Source organism: Thamnophis sirtalis, unplaced genomic scaffold (assembly GCF_051295495.1).
Source record: "Thamnophis sirtalis isolate CommonGarterSnake01/CBP01778 unplaced genomic scaffold, rThaSir2_p1.2 scaffold_13, whole genome shotgun sequence".
In the NCBI taxonomy this organism is placed as follows: Eukaryota; Metazoa; Chordata; class Lepidosauria; order Squamata; family Natricidae; genus Thamnophis; species Thamnophis sirtalis.
The window spans coordinates 36,061,708-36,084,526 of NW_028261393.1; the positions used below are offsets into that span (position 1 = coordinate 36,061,708).

The following is a 22,819-nucleotide window of genomic DNA, read 5'->3' on the forward strand; positions in this document are numbered from 1 at the left end:
TGGTGGAAATTATGGATACCAAAAAGACACTCCTAATTGGAATCTACGCCCCTAATGAAAAACAAGATGAATTCTACAAAAAACTACACAAAAAAGTTTTGGAACTAGACTATGCTGATATTTGTATGATGGGAGACTTTAATGGCATTGTGAATCCAAATATGGACTATAAAACACATAAAACAAAAAAATTAAATAGGAAGCCTCTGCCGAAATCTTTTTTTAGGATGACAGATGAACTAAATTTAAAAGATATATGGAGAGAAAGAAACGTTAAAAAAGAACAATATACCTTCTACTCAAATAGACATTCTTCACTCTCTAGAATAGATATGATATGGGTCTCAGCGGAGCTGAGCTCCAACATAAAAGAAATTGAGATCGAAGCTAGCACCTGGGCGGACCACAATCCAATTTTAATTAAATGGAAAGGACAAAGGGCAAGATCTAGATGGACACTAAATAACACTATATTGAAAGAAAAAGAGTTTGTACAAAAAATGGAAAAATAGCTAGTCCTTTTTTTAAAAAGAAAATAGGAAAGAAGATACGTCGTTGCAGAATCTCTGGGACACAATGAAGGCTGTTATCAGAGGTTTGACAATAGACTACACAAGGAAGAGAAACTCAAAAAAAAAGACAAATGCATAAAGCCTTAGACAATGACTATAAAATACTTGAAAGAGACCTACGGAGAGCACCACAAAAAAAAGATGTTAAAATAAAGATGGACATAATTAAACACAAAATGGACCTATTAGAAAAGGAAGAACTGGCACAAAAAATTAGAGGTGCCAAACAGAATTATTTTGAAAATGCGAACAAACCAGGCAGGTGGTTAGCATATAAGATGAAAAAAGAGAGAGAAACAAAGAAAATACTTCAACTACGAGATAAACAAGGAGAAATTCAATATGGAAATACCGAAAAAAAAATATTATACATGATTACTACGTTAAACTCTATGAACAAGAGAAGGTGGAGGAGGGACGAGTCAAAAAGTACCTACAAGATGCCAATCTCCCCCAGGTACCAGATGAAACTAGAACAATGCTAGAAAGAAAAATAACAATGATGGAACTAACAGAGGCACTTAAAAAACAAAATAATGGGAAAGCCCCAGGACCAGATGGTCTACCCGTGGAATTCTACAGAACATTTGAAGAAATATTGACCCTCCCACTCCTACAAGTCATGAATAAAGTGATGACTGAGAACCAAATACCGAAGTCATGGTCAGAAGCGTATATCACATTACTACCCAAGGAAGAGACTGATTCAACACAAATCAAGAATTATAGACCAATTTCTTTATTAAACTCAGACTACAAGCTATTTGCATCTATACTAGCTGAGAGACTTAAAAAATACTTAAATGGCTTCATCCATTCAGATCAAAATGGCTTTTTACCTAAAAGACAAATCAAAGACAATATGAGAATAATTTTGAATACCTTGGAATACTATGAGGCCCACCCAGAAAAACAATTGGCACTGATGTTCCTCGATGTGCAGAAGGCCTTTGATAATGTGAATTGGCAGTTTATGTTTTTGCAACTGGAGCAGATGAACTTTGGCAAGAAATTCACTCAAAGTATACGAACGATATACCAGAAACAAGCAGCAAAGATAATGGTAAATGGAGAACTAACAGAACCGATTGAAATAAAGAGAGGTACAAGACAAGGCTGCCCACTATCTCCGCTACTCTTTGTCCTAACACTAGAGGTCTTAAATAGAAAGATCAGAGAAGAAGAAGAAATAAGAGGAATGAAAATTAAGAGAGAAGAGTATAAACTGCAAGCGTTCGCAGACGACTTAGTTTTCATTCTCGAAGATCCATTAGAAACCGCACCCAAATTGTTAGAAAGTATAGAGGAATATGGGGAAGTAGCAGGCTTGAAAATAAACAAAGATAAAACAAAGATCATGACAAAGAATATCCCAGCTACACAAAAGGATCAGTTGTCAGAAATGTTGCAGATTCAAAACACAAGTAAAATTAAATATTTGGGGATACATTTATCACCTAGATGTAGCACTCTTAAAGAGGATAATTATACCAGATTAAAACGACAAATAGCAATTGATTTGGAGAAATGGGGAAACTTGCATTTATCAATGATGGGAAGAATTTCCACAATTAAAATGAACATTCTACCTAGAATTCTATATCTGTTTCAGACAATTCCAATTAGACTGGGTAAGGATTTTTTTCTAGACTTAAATAAAATAGTTTTGAAATTTATTTGGCAAGGGAAAAAAGCTAGAATAAAGCTTAAATTACTACAAGATGTTAGATCAAGAGGAGGTTTTGGTTTACCCGATTGGGAGCTATACTATCAGGCAGCAAACCTGATGTGGATTAAGGAGTGGATATCATTAAAAAACTCTAGATTATTGAACGTAGAAGGTCACGATTTGCTGTTGGGATGGCATGCTTTCTTATGGTATAAGGGAACTAAACCACATGGTTACTTTAGAAGACATTATATAAGGGAGGCGTTGTTGTTAAATTGGGAAAAGATTAAAAAATTACATTATTTAAAAATTCCAGTCTGGACATCAACAATTGAAGCATTCTCGTATCCGATAATACATAAAAAGGAACAAACAGTTAGATATATAGAATTATTGAATGCAGAGGGTGAGCTCAAATCTAGTCAAGAGTTGAAGCAAGAAGGGATGGAAATGAACTGGTATTCATATGTACAGATACAATCTAGATATAATGAAGATAGAAAAACTAAAGGTCTATATAATAAAATGACTGAGCTAGACAAAATTCTAACAGGTACCGATGAAAAAGTAATTAAAAAACTATATGGATATTTATTGGAGTTTAAATTGCATGAAGAACAAGTTAAAGAAACTATGATTGCTTGGGGAAAAATTTTTAAGTATGGGATTGATTTAGAGAATTGGCAGAAATTGTGGTCTCAAAATTACAAAATGACAATGTCTACTGCATATAGAGAAAACTTGTATAAGATGTTTTACAGGTGGCATCTACCCCCGACCAGAATCGCAAGAATGTTTAAGAATAAATCAGAAAAGTGTTGGAAATGTCACCAGATACCTGGCTCATACTACCACATGTGGTGGACTTGCACTGAAGCCAAAAGATACTGGACTAAAATCCACATGTGGTTGGAGAAAATGATACACAAACAAATAGACTTTAAACCAGAGGTCTTTTTATTGGGAATTTTACCAGAAACCTACAACAAAGACTTAAAATATTTGATTGTAAATGTTGTAACAGCAGCCAGAATTGTATTTGCAAAAAACTGGAAAAATGAAACAATACCAAAAGAGGAAGAAATCATTCGAAAAATAATGGACTGTGCCGAAATGAGTAAATTGACATTTGAAATTAGAGAGCAAGAGGATGAACAATTTTATAAGATATGGGACTTGTTTTATCAATGGCTAAGGGAAAAAAAAACAAAATTTTGGAAATGAAAAATGATACACTCATGCCCTAATTGGAAAAAGTAAATGATGATATAATTATGCTGTAAAATAATTCAACAATGATATAAGGAAGTACTAATATAAGGTCTGGTGATATGATGTATAAGGTTAAGAATTTATTATAATGATATTTCGCTGCTGATAAGGTAACTCTAGTAGGGGAACAAATGAAAACTGGTATATATAGGCAGCGATGCCTTGTTGAACAATGAAGGAATAAGATCTCTGTTTGAAGGTATGAAATGCAAGATTAACAATGAATAGAAGTATATTCTCTGGGGGAAAACAATGCTAATGTTAACTGAATATATATGGTAGAAGGAAAATGAGACCTTTAGTTACATTAGAGGAAATATCTGAGATGGTAAACATTATTTGAAGATGTAGATGTTAAAACAACCGTAATCAAACGACATGCTGCATGTGATGATGGTTTTTTTCTTTTTTCTTTTTGTTTTTGTTTTGTTTTTTCCCCCCTTCCTTTTTGGACCTTTTTTTTTGTCCTTTTTGGCCTTCCCCCCCTCCCCCCACCTTTTTTTTCTTTTCCCCTTTCCTTCTTGAACCTTTTTTTTTGTCCTTTTTGGCCTCCCCCCCTTCCCCCACCTTTTTTTTTCTTTCTTTCTTCCTCTCTCCCTTGTTTTATTTTGTTGTTTTTTGTTTTTTAAACCCTAGCTTATTGTGGTGCTTATTAAATATACAATAGAGAGATACGGGATGTATAAACTTAGTAGGGATGCACCTGTGATCAAACGACATATTGTATGTGAAGATGGGTTTTCCCTCCCCCCCTTTTTTTCTCTCCATCCTCTCCCTTTCCCATTGTTGTCTATGTAATAAAAAATAAAAATAATTTATAAAAAAAATAAAAAAATAAAAAATAAAAACAAAAAAAAAATAAAGAAGAAGAAGAGAAGGGATTTCTTTATGCTTCGCCTAAAAGAAAGCTACAGATTTGAGCACCCATTTGTGACTGAAATAAATTAGGGGCGGGGCTTCAAAGGCCTCAGCAGGGACAGAATTCGCTTTCAGGTGAGAAGGTCTGGAAATGCACTTGGTTACTTTCTGGTAACACTCACTGGCAGGAGCAGGAGGTAAAAGTAGCAGCACTTCACAATTCCTGGGGCAAGGCTGGGATTTTTCACCCACTTGGGTGTGGGTATGTTTTGAGCAATGATTTCAGTCACAAAATGATAGCAATTATGATGTGATACTTAAATTTGGGGGTGTTTTCGGAAAAGGGAAGGAGCCACAGGAAAGGGGTCTGGTGGAATGAAATGCAGGACCCCCACAACCAATAATCAAGGCTCGCTGCAGAATTTATTTACTTTTTTTTTAAAAAAATATAATTTTTATTAAACATTATTACCTTTAAAAAAACGGAAAAAACAATACAGCGACATAAATACAACGACATAAGCAAGACAAATCATACATAACAATATAAAGACCTAATAATGAGGAAAGAAAGAAAAACCAGGCTGTGAATGACTGTCACCGTGGGGGGGGAGGGGGGTTGTATGTTTAAAACGGTATTTGTATCTGTATGTTTTACTTTATATTGTTATGTATGATTTGTCTTGCTTATGTCGTTGTATTTATGTCGCTGTATTGTTTTTTTTCCATTTTTTTTTTCCAGAATTTATTTACTCAGTGTGCCCTGGAGGAATTCCCTGGGGGAAACCATGACAAGGTATTCATAATTAGCTGCAACAAAACTCATGTTACTTCTCCGTCCTTCTCCTATTACAATCCTAAAGGAAGAGTTATTGTCTTAATAAAAAGAGACATAGCAGTTAGGTTGCCATAGCAATTTTAATAAAGCATGCTGAGAACCAAGCACTTCAAGGTTGCCTCAACCAGCACACATTCTTTCTGTGTTTTTCTCTTACTAACAGCTTTTGACTCCTCAAAAAAACCACCCTTTTTTGTTCAATGTCTTGGGGGAGGGAGTTAGTCAAAAATTCAAGATGGTGGTGCAATCAATCCGTGGGCAGTCAGAGTCCTGAGTGCGAAATAACATCCTAACTACATAGTACGAAGGACTTGCAGGGCTGATGCAAGGTATAACATGTTCACACTGGTGCAATGGGTGTTAATGTGATTTATTGGGTTAGGGATCTTCTGTCTTCACTGTGAATTGTTGTGGGGGAGTTGAATTGAGAGAGTTCAACCTATATCATATGTTGTGCACTGACAAATAAATTATTATTATTATTATTATTATTATTGTTGTTGTTGTTGTTGTTGTTGTACAATTGTATCACAGCGGCCAGTTGTTTCGCCGGATTTGGCATTGGTTACTAGTCGAGCCCCACCCAGGGGCCTAGGACGTCGTAACGTATTTTCTTAATATGCGTGCAGATCCAAGCAGTGCGGCTTTTTGCATTTGACTGATGGTGATTTTGTCAATTTTTAACTGTTTTAAATGTAATTCCAGTGCTTTTGGAATAGCACCCAGTGTGCCAATTACCACTGGAATTACCACTGCTGGTTTGTGCCATAGTCGTTGAATTTCGATTTTTAAGTCCTGGTATCTTGCGATTTTTTCATGTTCCTTCTCGGCGACCCTGCTATCACCTGGTATTGCGATGTCTATGATTGTGACCTTATTTTTCTCAACCAGTGTGATGTCTGGTGTATTATGCGCCAGTATTTTGTCGGTTTGTATACGGAAATCCCACAAGATCTTGACCATCTGATTTTCGGTGACTTTTTCAGGCTGATGTTCCCACCAGTTTGTTGCTGTTTTAATATTATAATTTTTGCACAAATTCCAATGGATCATTTGTGCTACTGAATTGTGCCGCAATTTATAATCAGTCTGCGCGATTTTTTTACAGCAGCTGAGTATGTGATCAACAGTTTCATCAGCTTCTTTGCAAAGTCTGCATTTGGCATCATCAGAGGATTTTTCAATTTTGGCCTTAATGGCATTTGTGCGGATAGCTTGTTCTTGCGCAGCCAGGATTAGTGACTCTGTTTCTTTCTTTAATGTACCTGTTTTTAACCATAACCAAGTTTGTTCACTGTCCACTTTATCTTTTATTTTTTCCAGAAATTGACCATGCAGTGCTTTGTTCTGCCAACTCTCCATTCTTGATTTTATCACATCTTTTCTGTATTCTTCTTTTGTCTGTTGGGTCTTCAGTAGATTTTTGTTCTTTACTTCGATTAATAGATGTTCTTGACTTTCTTTTAAATAATCAGCCAGTGCATGTTTTTCTTCTTCAACTGTTTGCTTCACTTGTAATAATCCTCTGCCACCTGATTTTCGGGGCAGATATAGTCTATCAGTATCACCACGTGGATGTAAACTGTAGTGCATTGTCATTAGTTTCCTGGTTTTTCGGTCCAAAAGGTCCAAATCAGCTTGTGTCCAGTTAACTATGCCAGCTGTGTATCTTATAACTGGTATTGCCCAGGTATTTATGGCCTTGATTGTATTTCCACCATTCAATTTAGATTTCAAAATTTTCCTAACTCTGTTGGTGTACTCTCGCCTGACAATAGTTTTTACTTCTCCATGCTTGATGTTATCCAACTGCAGAATGCCTAAGTATTTGTAGGCTTCATTTTCTTTGCATTTAATTAGTTGGCCATTGGGCATTTCAATTCCCTCAGATGCAGTGATTTTGCCCCTTTTTATGGATACAGTGGCGCATTTTTCCATGCCAAACTGCATTGAAATATCGGTGCTGAATACTCGGACTGTATTTGTCAATGATTGGATTTCTATTTCTGACTTTCCATAGAGTTTCAAATCATCCATATATAGTAAATGCGAAATTTTTTCAGCTTTTTTGGCTGTTTGGTAGCCTAATTTCATTTTTTTTAAGATTACTGATAGTGGGATCATTGCGATGATGAAGAGAAGAGGTGAAAGTGAATCACCCTGGAAAATTCCTCACTTGATATTAACCATTCCGTAGCTCTCATTCCCTATTGCCAACTCAGTTCTCCATTGTTTCATTGCCTTTTCAGTAAAGGATGTAATATTTTTGCTAATGCCAGTTGTTTCTAAGCATTTTATGATCCAACTATGTGGCAGTGAGTCAAATGCCTTTTTGTAATCAATCCAGACCATATTCAAGTTCGTTTTTCTGTTCTTACAATTTTCTAATATCATTTTATCAATTAGAAGCTGATCTTTTGTGCCCCTGCTCCTTCTTTTGTTGCCTTTTTGCTCTACTGGCAAGATGTTGTTTGTTTCCAAATAATCCATCATGTTATCTGCAATAATGCCTGTGAGTAATTTGAAGGTTGTTGGTAAGCATGTTATTGGTCTATAGTTTTCAGGTGTTGTTCCTTTAGTTGGATCTTTCTGAATCAAGTATGTTTTTCCAGTTGTCAACCATTCATCAATTTGGCCCTTTTGTAAAATTTCATTCAGTTGCCTGGCCAATATTGCATGTAAACTGGTCAGATATTTGAGCCAGAAACCATGTAATTGGTCCTTTCCAGGTGATGTCCAATTCTTTACCTTTTTAACTCGATTTTTGATCATCTCAGTTGTTATTTCTAATACTTGCATTTGTTTGTTGCCAATGCTTTTCTCAAAGTCATGTATCCACTTTGCTTCCTTGTTGTAGTCCTTTGCATTTTCCCACAATTCTTTCCAGAATTCAACTGTGGCCTGCTTTTCTGGTTTTTCACTTTTGGTGTCACCATTCACATTAAGACTTTGATAAAAACGCCGTTGGTCTGATCGAAATTGCTGATTTTGTTTATATTGGATGATTCGTGCCTCATATCTTTCAATTTTTCTAGCTGTTGCTGTTATCTGCTGTTTTACAATCTCTACAGCTTCATTGATGTTTCTTGTATCCAATCTATATCTTCTGATTAGCCGATCTATGATTTTGTTGTTTTTAAGCCGTTGCTCATGCATGTTCTTTAAGTTACTAGCATCTGCCCTTAATTTTTTGATTTTTTGTTCTAGACGGATTTTCCACTTTGGCTTTGATGCTTTTTCTGTTGTGTGACTAGGTACTTTAATTTTAATGCCTAGTTCATTAGTGACTATTACAGCTGCACTGTACATTAACTGGTTTGTTTCCAAGATGGATCTCGGTTCAATTGTTGAAAACACTGCATTAACCATTTTCATGGTAGGGGCCAAAATTTTCTTAGGCACAGTTTTTAGTGATGGTAAACGTTGCCTTTCCTCATTAAGCAGAAAATGCTCCATGATCTTATCCTTCAATTCTTTTTGTTTTTGAGTTAGTTCATCAGTTGGTTCAGTGATAACTGGTTCTAGTGGTGGTGATGTTATTTCCTCCCTGAGAGCTTCTTCTGGGAGTTCTACTATAGTGTCTTTAGTTGTGTCTTGAATATCAGTTATTTCCGCTTGTGATATTGTTTTTTGGGTTTTGCAATTTGCCTGAATTTCCTCATGTTCAACTTCACTAAACACTTTATTCCGTATATCACTAAACACTTTATTCCGTATAATAATAATAATAATAATAATAATAATAATAATAATAATAATAATAATTATTATTATTATTATTATTATTATTATTATTATTATTATTATTATTATTATTATACAATTGTATCACAGCGGCCAGTTGTTTTGCTGGATTTGGCATTGGTTACTAGTCGGGCCCCATCCAGGGGCCTAGGACGTCGTAACATATTTTCGTAATATGCGTGCAGATCCAAGCAGTGCAGCTTTTTGCATTTGACTGATGGTGATTTTGTCCATTTTTAACTGTTTTAAATGTAATTCCAGTGCTTTTGGAATAGCACCCAGTGATTTGTGCCATAGTCGTTGAATTTTGATTTTTAAGTCCTGGTATTTTGCGATTTTTTCATGTTCCTTCTCGGCGACCCTGCTATCACCTGGTATTGCGATGTCTATGATTGTGACCTTATTTTTCTCAACCAGTGTGATGTCTGGTGTATTATGCGCCAGTATTTTGTCTGTTTGTATGCGAAAATCCCACAAGATCTTGACCATCTGATTTTCGGTGACTTTTTCAGGCTGATGTTCCCACCAGTTTGTTGCTGTTTTAATATTATAATTTTTGCACAAATTCCAATGGATCATTTGTGCTACTGAATTGTGCCGCAATTTATAATCAGTCTGCGTGATTTTTTTACAGCAGCTGAGTATGTGATCAACAGTTTCATCAGCTTCTTTGCAAAGTCTGCATTTGGCATCATCAGAGGATTTTTCGATTTTGGCCTTAATGGCATTTGTGCGGATAGCTTGTTCTTGCGCAGCCAGCATTAGTGACTCTGTTTCTTTCTTTAATGTACCTGTTGTTAACCATAACCAAGTTTGTTCACTGTCCACTTTATCTTTTATTTTTTCCAGAAATTGGCCATGCAGTGCTTTGTTCTGCCAACTCTCCATTCTTGATTTTATCACATCTTTTCTGTATTCTTCTTTTGTCTGTTGGGACTTCAGTAGTTTTTTGTTCTTTACTTCAATTAATAGATGTTCTTGACTTTCTTTTAAATAATCAGCCAGTGCATGTTTTTCTTCTTCAACTGTTTGCTTCACTTGTAATAATCCTCTGCCACCTGATTTTCGGGGCAGATATAGTCTATCAGTATCACCACGTGGATGTAAACTGTAGTGCATTGTCATTAGTTTCCTGGTTTTTCGGTCCAAAATGTCCAAATCAGCTTGTGTCCAGTTAACTATACCAGCTGTGTATCTTATAACTGGTATTGCCCAGGTATTTATGGCCTTGATTATATTTCCACCATTCAAAATTTCAAAATTTTCCTAACTCTGTTGGGGTACTCTTGCCTGACAATAGTTTTTACTTCTCCATGCTTGATATTATCCAACTGCAGAATGCCTAAGTATTTGTAGGCTTCATTTTCGTTGCATTTAATTAGTTGGCCATTGCGCATTTCAATTCCCTCAGATGCAGTGATTTTGCCTCTTTTTATGGATACAGTGGTGCATTTTTCCATGCCAAACTGCATTGAAGTATCGGTGCTGAATACTCGGACTGTATTTGTCAATGATTGGATTTCTATTTCTGACTTTCCATAGAGTTTCAAATCATCCATATATAGTAAATGCGAAATTTTTTCAGCTTCTTTGGCTGTTTGGTAGCCTAATTTCATTTTTTTTAAAGATTACTGATAGTGGGATCATTGCGATGATGAAGAGAAGAGGTGAAAGTGAATCACCCTGGAAAATTCCTCGCTTGATATTAACCATTCCGTAGATATGGGCTGATCCCCAAAACCCGGAATCCCTGAAAACCCCTTGGAAACTTTCTCTTAACAACAGGATGACTTATTAGGTATTGAACAAGACCCAAGTTCCAATCATCATCCTCAAACTAACATCAGAATGGAATGATCCAATTCGGTTCTGGAACAGTACCTGAGATGCTTTATCAAATATCAACAAGACAATTGGACCGACCTCCTGCCATTTTACTGAGGTTGCTTACAACAATATGGTGCACAGTACCACTGGTTTCACTTTGTTCCAAGTCGCTACGGGACAAGAATTTAAACCTATGCCTGAATTACCAATGAAAGATCCTGTAATTCCATCATTGAAAGATTACTCAATTACAAAACATTTGGCCTGTTGGGTGCAAAGCCCTCACTTGAATGCTTACAAAGTCAAGACTGCCCCCCCACAAAAAAAGTTTGAACCTAAGGAATTTAACATTGGGAATCGTATATATTTGTCCACATGATTCCTCCAATCCTTATAACTTCTAAAGAAATTAGGTCTTCAGTTTATAGGGTCCTTTCAGGGGTGAAATCCAGCAGGTTCTGAAATTTTGAGTAATTTGGAGAACCAGCAAATGCCACCTCTGGCTGGCCCCAGAATGGGGTGGGAATGGGGATTTTGCAGTCTCCTTCCCCTGCTATGCCCACCATGACACACCACACCCACCAAGCCACACCCACAGAACCAGTAGTAAAAAAAAAAATGAATTTCACCACTGGCCCCTTTCCCATCAAACTTATCATAAATCCAGTTACAGCAGAACTGGAATGACCAAAGTCATTAAGGAGAGTCCACACTGTTTTTCACTGCAGTTTAATAATACCTGAAACAATGTCTCCTTTAAGATCAAGACCCCCCACCACCTTCCCAAACCTCTTATGATAGAAGGAGATCCTTGACTCACACACACACATAGAAAGCTTTAATACTTAGTGACATAGAAGGATTTCTCTAGGTCTCCAAATGACTCGGTTGATAAATGTCATGTCAAAGCCCCTAAGTTACTTAAAACACTTACATGATCAATATCCTGACAAACCAAAATGATTGTAACCTTTCTTTCCTTTTTCCTTCTCTTCCCTTTTTTTCTCTTCCAGGTGCAGCTCTCCTTCTTTTAAGGGGGGCAGCATGTCAGGTCCCTGCCGGAATACTGCCATTCTGAGTGGGAGGGAGAGGCTTTGTGAGTTGAATGTTTTGCATGCTTTCGCTTTTTCTGTATTCGCTTTTTCTGTAACTGCTTGGAAGTTTGAGGGGGGATAATTTGTCATTTGCACAGGATCCCTCTCAGCCGGTTCCATCCTGCCTCGGAGTTTTCAAAACACCTTTGTGGCATTTTATTGGCTATCAATGGACATGGGGCATGGGGCGGGGGTTGAAGGGGAAAGTTAGCCTAATGCTTGGCATGCAAATTTCAGCCTCCACCTGACTTCTCTGCAATCATTATCTCTCATTAAATGTTCCTTTTGAAATGCAAACTGCTTCAAGAGTTTTACTTTCTTGAGAAGGTAACTGAGGCAGGGTGTTGGAATCCATTCCAGGTGTCTGTGTGCAGGGCCGGTTTTGCCTGCCTGAAACACACACACACACAGGGATGGAGAGACATCGCACCAGAAACATCTTTCTGGCCTAAACGGTCAGGACTCACTATGCAGCCTCATGAACTATGTGAGCCAGCTACTCCCACACCTTCCCCCTTTCCCCTCCCAATGCCATGCAGCTTGTAACTTTCTATTCCCCCTTTGCCCACCCTTTGCCATGATGTGATTTTCTATTGGTTTATTTGTAGAATGCTGTGAACTTTTTATTAGTTTACTTGTATCATGTGTGATTATATATGCCTTTTGATACGCTCCTTTTGATGACGCTGTAACTAACTTTTCTAATAAAAGAGACCTTTGATGTTCATTTGAAGCTCGCTCATCCCGAGGAACTCTGCCTGGTGTTTTCCTTTCAATTTGGCCAAGGACACATGAGCGGCCCTCCAGTGTGGTGACAACGCCGCAGCAGGGAGCTTACACAAACCTTCTCCAGCTGTGTTCACATCTTGTGTGTTGTTTAGTACAGTAAAGAAGGCCCAACATTCATCGGCTCCTGCTAGCCAGCCTATTTTTAAGAAGAGTGTCTAGTTAATTCTGTGCTGTTTACAATTCTCTGGTTTGAAGTCACCTGGAGATTCAGAAGTAATTGCCAGGAAGCACACGCTATGAAGTCCTGCCTCTGGCTGCAGACCTGAGAGAGAAATGCAAGCATATCACAATGATAAGCAGGCTTAATGACCACAATGTGACCAGGAAGTGGATGCAGAAGAAAGAGACACAGAAAGATTAGCCCAGAGTCAGATGTTCTTGGCATAAATATACTCCGGACCAGATTCATAATCTATGGCGAGACACACTTTCTACGAACTAATTAATTATGAGCAGAAAACAGGCTGCCTTGTGGTCCAGAATGGCTGGGTTTGCACAATTCATTTAACTTGTTTATTGATCTATTTTCTGGGTTTCCCCTAAAACTAACCAGGGGAAAAACTGCTCTTGAAGTGACCAAAGGATCCGACAGGTAAAACTGTGCCCCGCACTCCCACCCCTCGAGTCGTCGCAGTAGGATACCATGGTTGATGGTATTGAAACCACTGAGAGGTCTAATAGGACCAGGACAGAGGAGCAGCCCCTGTCCCGGGCCCGCCAGAGATCATCGACCAACGTGACCAATGCCGTCTCCATGCTGTATCTGGGCCTGAAACCCGACTGAAACGGATCCAGGTAGACAGCTTCATCCAGGGACTGGGGAAGCTGACGTGCTACTGCATTCTCAACAACCTTTGCTAAAAAGCGAAGGTTGGAGACTGGACGATAGTTGGCTAAAGAAGCTGGGTCCAGGAAAGGCTTCTTAAGGAGGGGACTCACCACTGCCTCCTTCAAGGCAGTGGGGAATAACCCCTCTCTCAACGAAGCGTTGGTAATCGCCTGGAGCCAGCCTCGTGTCACCTCCCGGGAAGCCGAGACTAACCAAGAGGGACAAGGGTCCAGCACACAAGTGGCAGCACTGAGTCTCCCCATAGTCCTGTCCATGCCCTCGGGGGGTCACAGAGTCAAACTCTTCCCATATGGTCTCCACAAGATTCATCCCCGTCGACTCACCCGAATCTACCCAGTCAGAGTCCAAGCCTGTCCGGATCTGAGCGATTTTATCCTGCAGATACTGAACAAATTCTTCAGCCCTACCCTGCAAGGGGTCTTTCCCAGCTCCTTGGTTAAGTAAGAAGCGGGTCACCCTAAACAGGGCAGCTGGGCAGTTATCTGCGGACACGATAAGAGCGGAAAAATGTTGCCATTTTGCCGCTTTTATCGCCACTAAGTAGGATTTAATATGAATTCTTACTAGTGTTTGATCAGATTCGCACCGGCTGGCCCTCCAACCACTCTCTAGGCGTCTTTTCCGGCGTTTCATCTCCCGGAGTTCCTTGGTAAACCAGGGAGCTATCTGGGATTGACACCGGGTCAGAGGCCGCAAAGGCACAACACGATCCAAAGCCCCAGTGGCCCCCCTATCCCAGGCTTCCAGTAGGGCTTCGGTCGAGTTGTGAGCAAGGGATTCAGGAAAAGTCCCAAGCTCCATCAGGACCTTTCAGGGTCCATCAGGCGCCTGGGGCGGAACCATCTAGTTGGTTCCGCCACCCTGTGGTGAGGGGTAGCAGTATGGAAGTCAAGCCTGATGAGGAAATGATTTGACCATGACAAGGGTTGGATAGAAATATCCCCTAAATCTGGATCATTCATACACTGCCCAGAGACAAAAATCACGTTGAGCGTGTGTCCCCCATTATGGGTGGGGTCTTGAATTAACTGAGTTAGGTCCATAGAAGCCATGAACTCCCGAGCTGACTCAGATGTCTCGCCAATGGAAGGCAGATTGAAATTCCCCAGGATCATAAGCATGGGGAAATCAGCCGCCAATCCAGCTAACACATCCAGCACTTCCGACAGGGCCAATGAAACGTAGCAGGGAAACATGTACGTAACAAAAAGGCCCACCTGAACTCTAAGGCCCCAGTTCACAACAAGGGACTCACACCCATCTATCTGAGGCAGTGACCTCCTGAGGTCTGAGACTTTCCCTAATAACCACCGCCCCCCCCCCCACCTGCCCTGGGCTCTCGGCTGGTGAAATGCCCAGAAGCCTGGTGGGCATAATTCACTAAGGGGAACACCCCCCTCATGGCCAAACCAGTTCTCCATAATGCATGCCAGGTCCGCTCTACCCCCTTGTATGAGGTCGTAAATGAGGGGAGCCTTATGTACCACGGACCTGGCGTTAAGCGACATCAGCCGGAGACCAGGGTCCTGTAATCCTGAGCACCCAGGGGTGTGAGAAGGGTGATGAGGGTCGGAACACGCGATCGCTCTTAAACAGCAGACCTGCGTCCCCCGAACATAATTTATCCCTCGGCCCCCACCATATCTGCCTCTCCCACAAACAGTAGAGATGGTGAACCCCCCCAATGGAATGGCTTAATGTCTCCCCCGGAATCCCAAACCTTCCCAGCACTCCTGACCCGCACCCATTAGTTAGCTCTGGCCTGTGACCTGGCAGATTCCCCCCAAGCCTGTCTGAGCAATCCGTATCAACCCCCCCGCCCTCCCCTTAAAATTTGATTTAAAAATCCCTGTAAAAAACCCCTAAGAAGTCTCTTCTTTGCATGCCACCTCTTGGGATCCCAAGATCCGTCATTAAGGAAGCGTCTTGATAGGCAAGAAGGCCATCCCCGGCAAAGGGGGAGTTCCTGAAGGGAATAAAGTTCTGTTGCAGTATAGCATAGAGGAGAGTGTGGCATCAACCAAATGGGATGACATCACGGGGAGATGGAATGAGGAGATGACATGTCCACAGGGGGGGGGGGGGAGGGAAGCCAACAATGTTCAAGGGTGGTAGTGGGAAGCTGCTGCTGGGCACGCCCTCTCTGGCTGCAGAGATCCCAAGCCGGGCGACCCGCCGCCGCTGAGCACACCCACACTGGCTTCAGAGACCCCAGGCTGGGCGTTCCGATGACCACACCCACGCCAGCTGTGTTCAAGGGGGGTAGCGGGAAGCTGGTGCTGAGCCCATCCACGCCAGCTGCAGAGATCCCAAGCCAGGCGTCCCACCACCGCTGCTGATCGCACCCACATCGGCAGCCGCTGACGCTCTTCATTCTCCTCTCATCGCCAGCCGCCCCCTTTCACTCACAATGTTCCGGCTACGAAGCAGTAAATCGCAGCTCAAGGGTATCCCCGAGGTCCCAGGAAGTTCTCATAGCTAGACCTTGAACCAACAAGCCCCCGAAAAGGACAATCATCTCCCCGAAGCTCTCCTCAAACATGACAGGACACCATCTTGGGCATGTGCATGTTTCCTTATTACTTATTTGTACCCTATGACTTATCAATAAGTGTTGTACCTTATGATTCTTGGTGAATGTATCTTGTCTTTTTATATACACTGAGAGCATCTGCACCAAAGACAAATTCCTTGTGTGTCCAATCACACTTGGCCAATATAGAATTCTATTCTATTCTATTCTATTCTCTCTATTCTTTTTTCCTGTTCTGTTCTAGTCTAGTCCATTTGCTTCCCTTTCCTTCCCATCCCATCCCATTATGCAGAATCAAGGTGCAGCCTTACGTGCTATTCAATGAGGAACTGAAGTGAGGATGGGAGCTCACCCTGTCACACATGGAGCTCAAGTCTCGAGCCTGGGCTGCTGGCTTTCCACCTGACAATTGGCCTATTGCCTGAACTGCTGATTCACCACGCCATAATCGTATAAAAGCTAAGTTCTATGTGCAATCCCCCCAAGACATTGATGAATCACGTTCAAAATGGTCTTTCAAGTACAGACATTGCTTTAGGCATCTGAGATCTCTGTATCTTAAGAGTAATTTTAATAGAGTCAAAAGCATTTTGGCCCCTACTTTAGTCAATTTAGTTGACTCTGACATCATGGCCTTCAGGAATCATTCAGAATTTGTCTTGATTAATGTAATAATAATGAGCAAATTTTGAAAAATAAATGAACTTTTTGTTTTTCACAACTCAACCCCAAATGTAATTTAAATCCAAAGTGTCCCTCTATTGTCAAATAAAAAAGAAAATCACAGGTGTTTCACTTCAGGATTTGGTAGATGGTCTCTGAACCAATTGTTGGGAATTGTTAGTTTTTATTTGTCATACAAGTAGAGGAAGAACCTCATCCGTCTGCAGAATTGTACAAAACGTTCATTAAATATAAAACAGCTTTTACTGAGAATACATCCATTTCACATGCTCTCTCTCACTCTTTATATATTAAATTAATATTTCAACTATACAATATTTACAGTTAGTTAGGAAAAATATCATTTATGAAGATTAAAAAACAATAGTCCCGTAAATAATTAACCATATAAATCACTCAAGTTCTTACCGTAAGGAAACTGGCAAGAATCACTGAATCAGCTGTAAAACACCCAGCTACATTTCTAACAGATTAGATTTTCTTGCTTCCAGTTGAAAGACAGTCTGATCAACTGGCTCCCTGGTTAAAGAACAAACCAGCATGCTTACAGGGTTCCACCACAAAACCGCGATGCCCTTATCCGCGCCGACATAAGTGCGGAGGCAAATCCGCGGCGTCCGAAGCGCTAATAAAAAAACGACCCTACCGCTGCGACAACAGCGCGGTGACAGAAGGGCGTTCTACATGCTTCGTTCTTTGCCTCCAAAGGTAGCCCTCCTCCTCCAGCTGACAGCGGCAGCGGGCACGGGGCAAAGCGGGCTGCGGTCCAGCACAGCCGCGGGGGGCATCAGGAAGCGGAGGAGGACGCGGCAGCGGCGGCGGCTGAGACTCTCCCGGGCCGGCGAAGCGGGCTTGCCCGGCGGAGGCAGGCTGCCCTCTTCTTCCTCAACAACATCTCCTTGGACGGGCGGCCTCCACCGCCGGCGCCTCCCCCGGAGGAAGAGGCAGGGCGGGCGGCGGCGGCTGAGGCTCTCCCGGGGCCGGCGAAGCGGGCTTGCCCGGTGGCGGCGGCCGCCCATCCAAGGAGATGTTGTTGAGGAAGAAGAGGGCGGCCTGCCTCTGCCGGGCAAGCCCGCTTCGCCGGCCCCGGGAGAGCCTCAGCCGCTGCCGCTGCTGCGTCCTCCTCCGCCGCCAGCGTCGGCGGCCCTGCTCGGGGCCCCCGCGGGCTTCCTGCTGCCCTCCGCGGCTGAGCTGGACCCTTCCCGCGGGCTGCTGCTGCTGGGCAGCCCGCTTTGCCCCGTGCCTGCTGCCGCTGTCAGCTGGAGGAGGAGGGCTACCTTTGGAGGCAAAGAACGAAGCATGTAGAACGCCCTTCTGTCGCCGCGCTGTTGTCCCCGCGGTGATGACGCGCGATGATGACGTCGCGACTTTAGTGACGCGATTTAATCTCCGCTATTTTGCGTAGCGCGGTTTTGTCGTGCCACGTGCTTACAGGCCAGAATTAACCAAGGTCAAACTATACATTTGGAACGATTACAGGATCAAAATGGCGATGGAGAATTCGGGGTCTCAAGGCAGTCCTCTACATCAGGGGTCTCTCCAACCTTGGCAACTTTAAGACTTGTGGACTTCCAGCGAAGCTGTCTGAGAAAGTCTGGGAGTTGAAGTCCACAAGTCTTAAAGTTGCCAGGGTTGGAGACCCCTGCTCTACATAACTCTGAGGACAGCCTGGATATAGGAGATGCAAGACATTTCTGGCTCTCTGTGGCCTTTCTCGTATGGCCTGCTGAGTTTGGGGGAGATCTTAGCCAGCTTCTAGCTTCTCATGTACTGTAGCTTTTAGAGGTGGAAGGCTCTTCCTTCCTCTTCCACACCACCTAATAGCAGCTTCTGAGCATTTGGGGACTCATCCAACCGACTTCAAAATTAGTAGCTTCATCCCATTTGGAGGATGACCTTGGATGCGGAGTGGATGGATTCAGAAGGGCTGGTTGTTGTCAGACTTTCTTTGACTGGTTTGTTTCTGAGAATTTGGAGCTGCCCAAGCTGCCATTTCACTCAGGTGACCAGAGGGGATCTAAGATGCATTCACTGGTGTAGTCAGTGTTTTTTGCTGAATTATTTGCAGATTACTGTTAAAAGTAGTGTTTCCTCCCTTTGTGTCTCCCCCCCTCCCCCACCATGGGCCTTGGCAGCATCTAAGAGGAAGTACAGAGGAGGAGGTCCTGGCAGATCAGGAGATTGGCTAAGTGGAGAAAGAGAGGACAAATGATACAGTGCCCTTGCTCAGGGAGATCTCCAAAACACAGAACACACCTTTTCCATACACTGCAGAATGCTCTCTGGCTACGGTATTTAAACAGTAACAGGGTTGGGAGGAACCTTGGAGGTAATCTAGTCCAACCCCCTGCTCACGCAGGAGACCTGTGCTAGGGATTCAAACTGCCAAACTGCCAACCTTTCTGATCGACAAGCTCAGTGTCTTAGCCACTGAGCCACCTAGTCGGGCTATTTCTCAGGCCCTTCTTTGGGGGTCATTTCCAAAGTAATTGCTTTAATGCTTGGCTCTACTTGGCTTTCCCTTCCTTCGTGCTCAAATGCTTCAAAATGCAGGCTTGTACTTGTGCTCCTACGCAGGGCGAATCTAACGTGACACCCATGCTGAGTCTGGGAAGTGGAGTGGCCATCTTGAAGGAAGCTCTCTGTCTCCCTCCTGTCTCAGCAGCCCAGATAATTCTGCGGTTCCAGTGCCATCCCTTTCCTGTTGCCCTACGTCTCACCATAAGGACGGAGCTCCTGAAATCCTCGAGATGAACAGGCTCGTAAACAGACAGGCTAATCTTGCCTAATCTTTCTCTTTGCCAGCCGCAGCATTAAAGGCTGACTGCCGTCTCCCCAAAAGAGTCAGCATCCAACAAAGTGTGAGCTACAAAACAGTAGAGATTTCCCTCAATTCCCTGGGGTGGTTTTAAGACCCAAAGATTTCACGTGGTGTCACAACCTGCAAGCCTTGATTGAGGTACCTGGACTGAACCTTCCATTATGCCGAAGGAAAAGGAAGCAGGAAGTCTGGGAATTCCAAACTTTTCCTCCATTGTCTTGATTCTTATTAATTCCTGGGGAATTCTCATCAGCTGACAGATTGGAGTCCTGGAGAAAAGAGCATTCCCCCCACTTAAGCAAAAGAAGACGAAGGTCTGGAATAATTTCAATCCCTTTTGGCCTTAAATCGCTGAAGAGAGGGAAGTCACTATCTCTCTAGACTTGTATTTTATTGTAGTATTTCTTGATGCAGTATTTCATTTTTAGGGTTTTCTTGATAAATCTTACATGTACCACTTGGGGCAAATTATTTCTAATTGCATTTCTTGTATGTACTCTAAATGTTTCCTCCTTTCCACCTAGAATCTGTTCCTTACTCATTTCTGTGGCCACTGGGAGGATCTCTGCTAAGTCCTCGCCTTTCTCCTCTTCGATGTTCTGAAGTCTTAGATAGTATGCAGCTCTTTCCATCTCCAATTGAATGCGAGATCCATCTTGCTTTTTATCAATTGTTATCAGTCTATAATCCATCACTTCCACTTTTTTCTCTGGCTCTTTTTCATACATGCGCTCCATCCCTGTTTCTGTGCCAAGTGCAGCATTAAAAACTTCTCACTTGCTGAAGTGTCTCTGACACCCATGGCTCTCCTCTCCTTTCTCCAAGGCCACTTCATGCTTCAACATGAGAACCTCTTGTCACCTTTGACTTCATTCTACCTCCACCCTCTGCTACTCTCCTGGTGCTTCCCACGTGTTGCACCATACAGGTACACCTACCTACTAAGGAAACAGTGATTGCAATTAAAAAGCCACAGGGAGTCACAGGGAGTCCTCAACTTATGACCATAATTGAGCCCAAGATTTATGCTGCTAAATGAGACATGTGTTAAGTGAGTTTTGCCCCAGTTTACAACCATTCTCACCACATTTGTTGTGAATCAATGCAGTTCTTAAATTAGTCTGTTAATTGAATATGGTTTTCCCCATCAACTTTGCTTGTCAGACGGTCCCAAAAGGGGGGGGGGAGGGAATCCCATGTCCCTGCGACAATGCAACCGTCATAATTGTGAGTCACTTGCCAAGCATCTGAATGTAAATCACATGATCATGGGGATGCTGCAATGGTCATAAGTGTTAAAATAGTCACATTTCAGTGCCGTTGTAACTTCAAACAGTCATTAAATGAACTGTTGTAAATTGAGGACTCCCTGTATTTTGTGCTGAGATGTGTCCTAATACTGATCCCCCAATTCCCAACCCGCTCAAACCAGATTAAGATATTTTTCAAAGGTTGCAGGAAAGTGGTTTGGACAAATCCAGTCAGTCCTGAACCAGAAACCTGGTTCAATAAACACATGTCTGCTACATCTGACGACAGCCCTTAACAAAGCAGACTACCGTTTTTGGACTATAAGACACACCGGAGTATAAGACCCACCATGATTTTGAAGAGGTAATTTTTTTTTAAAAAAAAAGCCCTCTGCAGGCCTCTCAAACTCTCTGCACGCCTTGTTTTTTGCAAAATAAAAAATAAAAAACGCCAAAAAACAAAAAGGGCATGCAAAGCTTTGGGAGGCTCTTAGAGTGCTATTCGGGGCTGGGGGGGGGGCAAAAACACCCCCTTTTTGCTCTTTTTTGCCCTCCCCAGCCCTCAGGAGCACTTTGCAAGCCTCCCAAACCCTCTGAATGTTCATTTTTGCAAAGGGGGTGGGGTTTCAATCAGCCAAAAATGTTGTATTCAGTGCATAAGACGCACCCAGATTTTCACCTTCTTTTTTGAGGGAAAAAGGTGCATCTTATACTCTGAAAAATATGGTGATCCTTTAAAGGCCTTTTAAAACTGGCTCTCCCTGACTTAGGTGGATTAATAGACTCCCCAGAAGATCAGGAGATGTTTTGCAGGATCAGACCAGATTATCTAACATCTTGTCCTCACAATAGCCAGAGGCAAACTGAGAGCCCCAAAGCAGGCAGCAGCTCAGGTGCTTCTTCACAATTGTGCCTTTTAGTAAAGGGTGTTGAAAGAATTCTTCTAACCCTGGAGACAATTTATGGAGAAACAACCCCCCAGCACAAAGCTTAACCTCTGGATCATGTTGCTGAATCATAACACAGGAACATGCTTGTTAGGAAGGCTTAGTTCTCATGTTCCTTGAACCAAAGAAGCAAAGGGAAATTAAAGGGTGGAGGATGCACTCCATGAAACAAAGGATCGATTTCAACATTCTGCTCCAACTTGAAGTCTACCCATCAGGTGGCCTCCTTCAGATCTTAGTTTCTGGTCCACACGGATTGAACACTGGGAAAGAATCGCGAATCCTGGCCAGTTCCATAGCACAGAGATGGCCAAAGACCTTGTTGTACCAGTCTGGAGACCTCCCTCTAGAAGTGCAACAAAAGCAGGGAATTAGCAACAGAATAATAGAGATGGAAAGGATCTTGGAGATCTTGTAGGCCAACCCCATGCTCAGGCAGGAGGCATGATACCATTTTAGACAAATGGCTGTCCAATCTCTTCTTAAAAGCCTCCAGTGATGGAGCACTCACAACCTCTGGTGGCAAGCCGTTCCACTGGTTAATTTTTCTAACTGTCAGGAAATTTCTCCTTATTTCTAGGTTGGTTTTCTCCTTGATTAGTTTCCATCCATTGTTTCTTGTCTTGCCTTCTGGTGCCTTAGAGAATAACCCAACTCCCTCTCTTTGTTGCAACCCCTGAGATATTGGAAGATTGCTATCATGTCCCCCCAAGTCCTTCTTCTCACTAGACTTGACATCCAAACTCCTGCAACCGTTCTTCATGTTTTAGCCTCTAGCACTCTGATCTTCTTTGTTGCTTTTCTCTGCACCCTTTCTAGAGTCTCAACACTCAGGCCAAGCGTTCCCTTCCTGCAAGCATAAATGGGACCCAGAACCAAAACAAACTCAATCATCTGGAACCCCAGAAGCAATGTGGGGCAGGGGAAGGTAAGGTTGAGTGTTATCTTTGATTGCACAAGATAAGCAGAAACAAAATACTAAAAGAGGAAATCTAAGTTTACTACAATCAAATTAAGTTGCAAAAACCTGGTCTTGCTTTCAATTAGGTTATCTTGGGGAAATATTTGTGC

The 22,819-nt window shown here is 42.1% G+C and overlaps 2 protein-coding genes across 3 annotated transcripts in view; both read right to left on the reverse strand.

The window, feature by feature from the left end:
- Positions 1-12,818: 12,818 nt before the first annotated feature.
- On the reverse strand, positions 12,819-20,288 carry LOC148043144 (uncharacterized). Its single transcript, XM_087727095.1, has 3 exons — positions 20,090-20,288; positions 14,478-15,047; positions 12,819-12,925 (listed from the first exon to the last, which is right to left on the reverse strand). Exons 1-3 carry the CDS (start codon positions 20,286-20,288, stop codon positions 12,819-12,821), a joined length of 876 nt encoding a protein of 291 aa, XP_087583221.1.
- Positions 18,162-22,819, reverse strand: part of STARD8 (StAR related lipid transfer domain containing 8) — a 111,673-nt gene continuing 107,015 nt past the window's right edge. For both annotated transcript variants that reach the window (XM_087727927.1, XM_087727926.1), the window contains one exon: positions 18,162-22,094. In XM_087727927.1, coding sequence (XP_087584053.1) covers positions 21,977-22,094 — 118 coding nt within the window. In that variant the 3' untranslated portion in view covers positions 18,162-21,976. The remainder of the gene's footprint in view (positions 22,095-22,819) is intronic.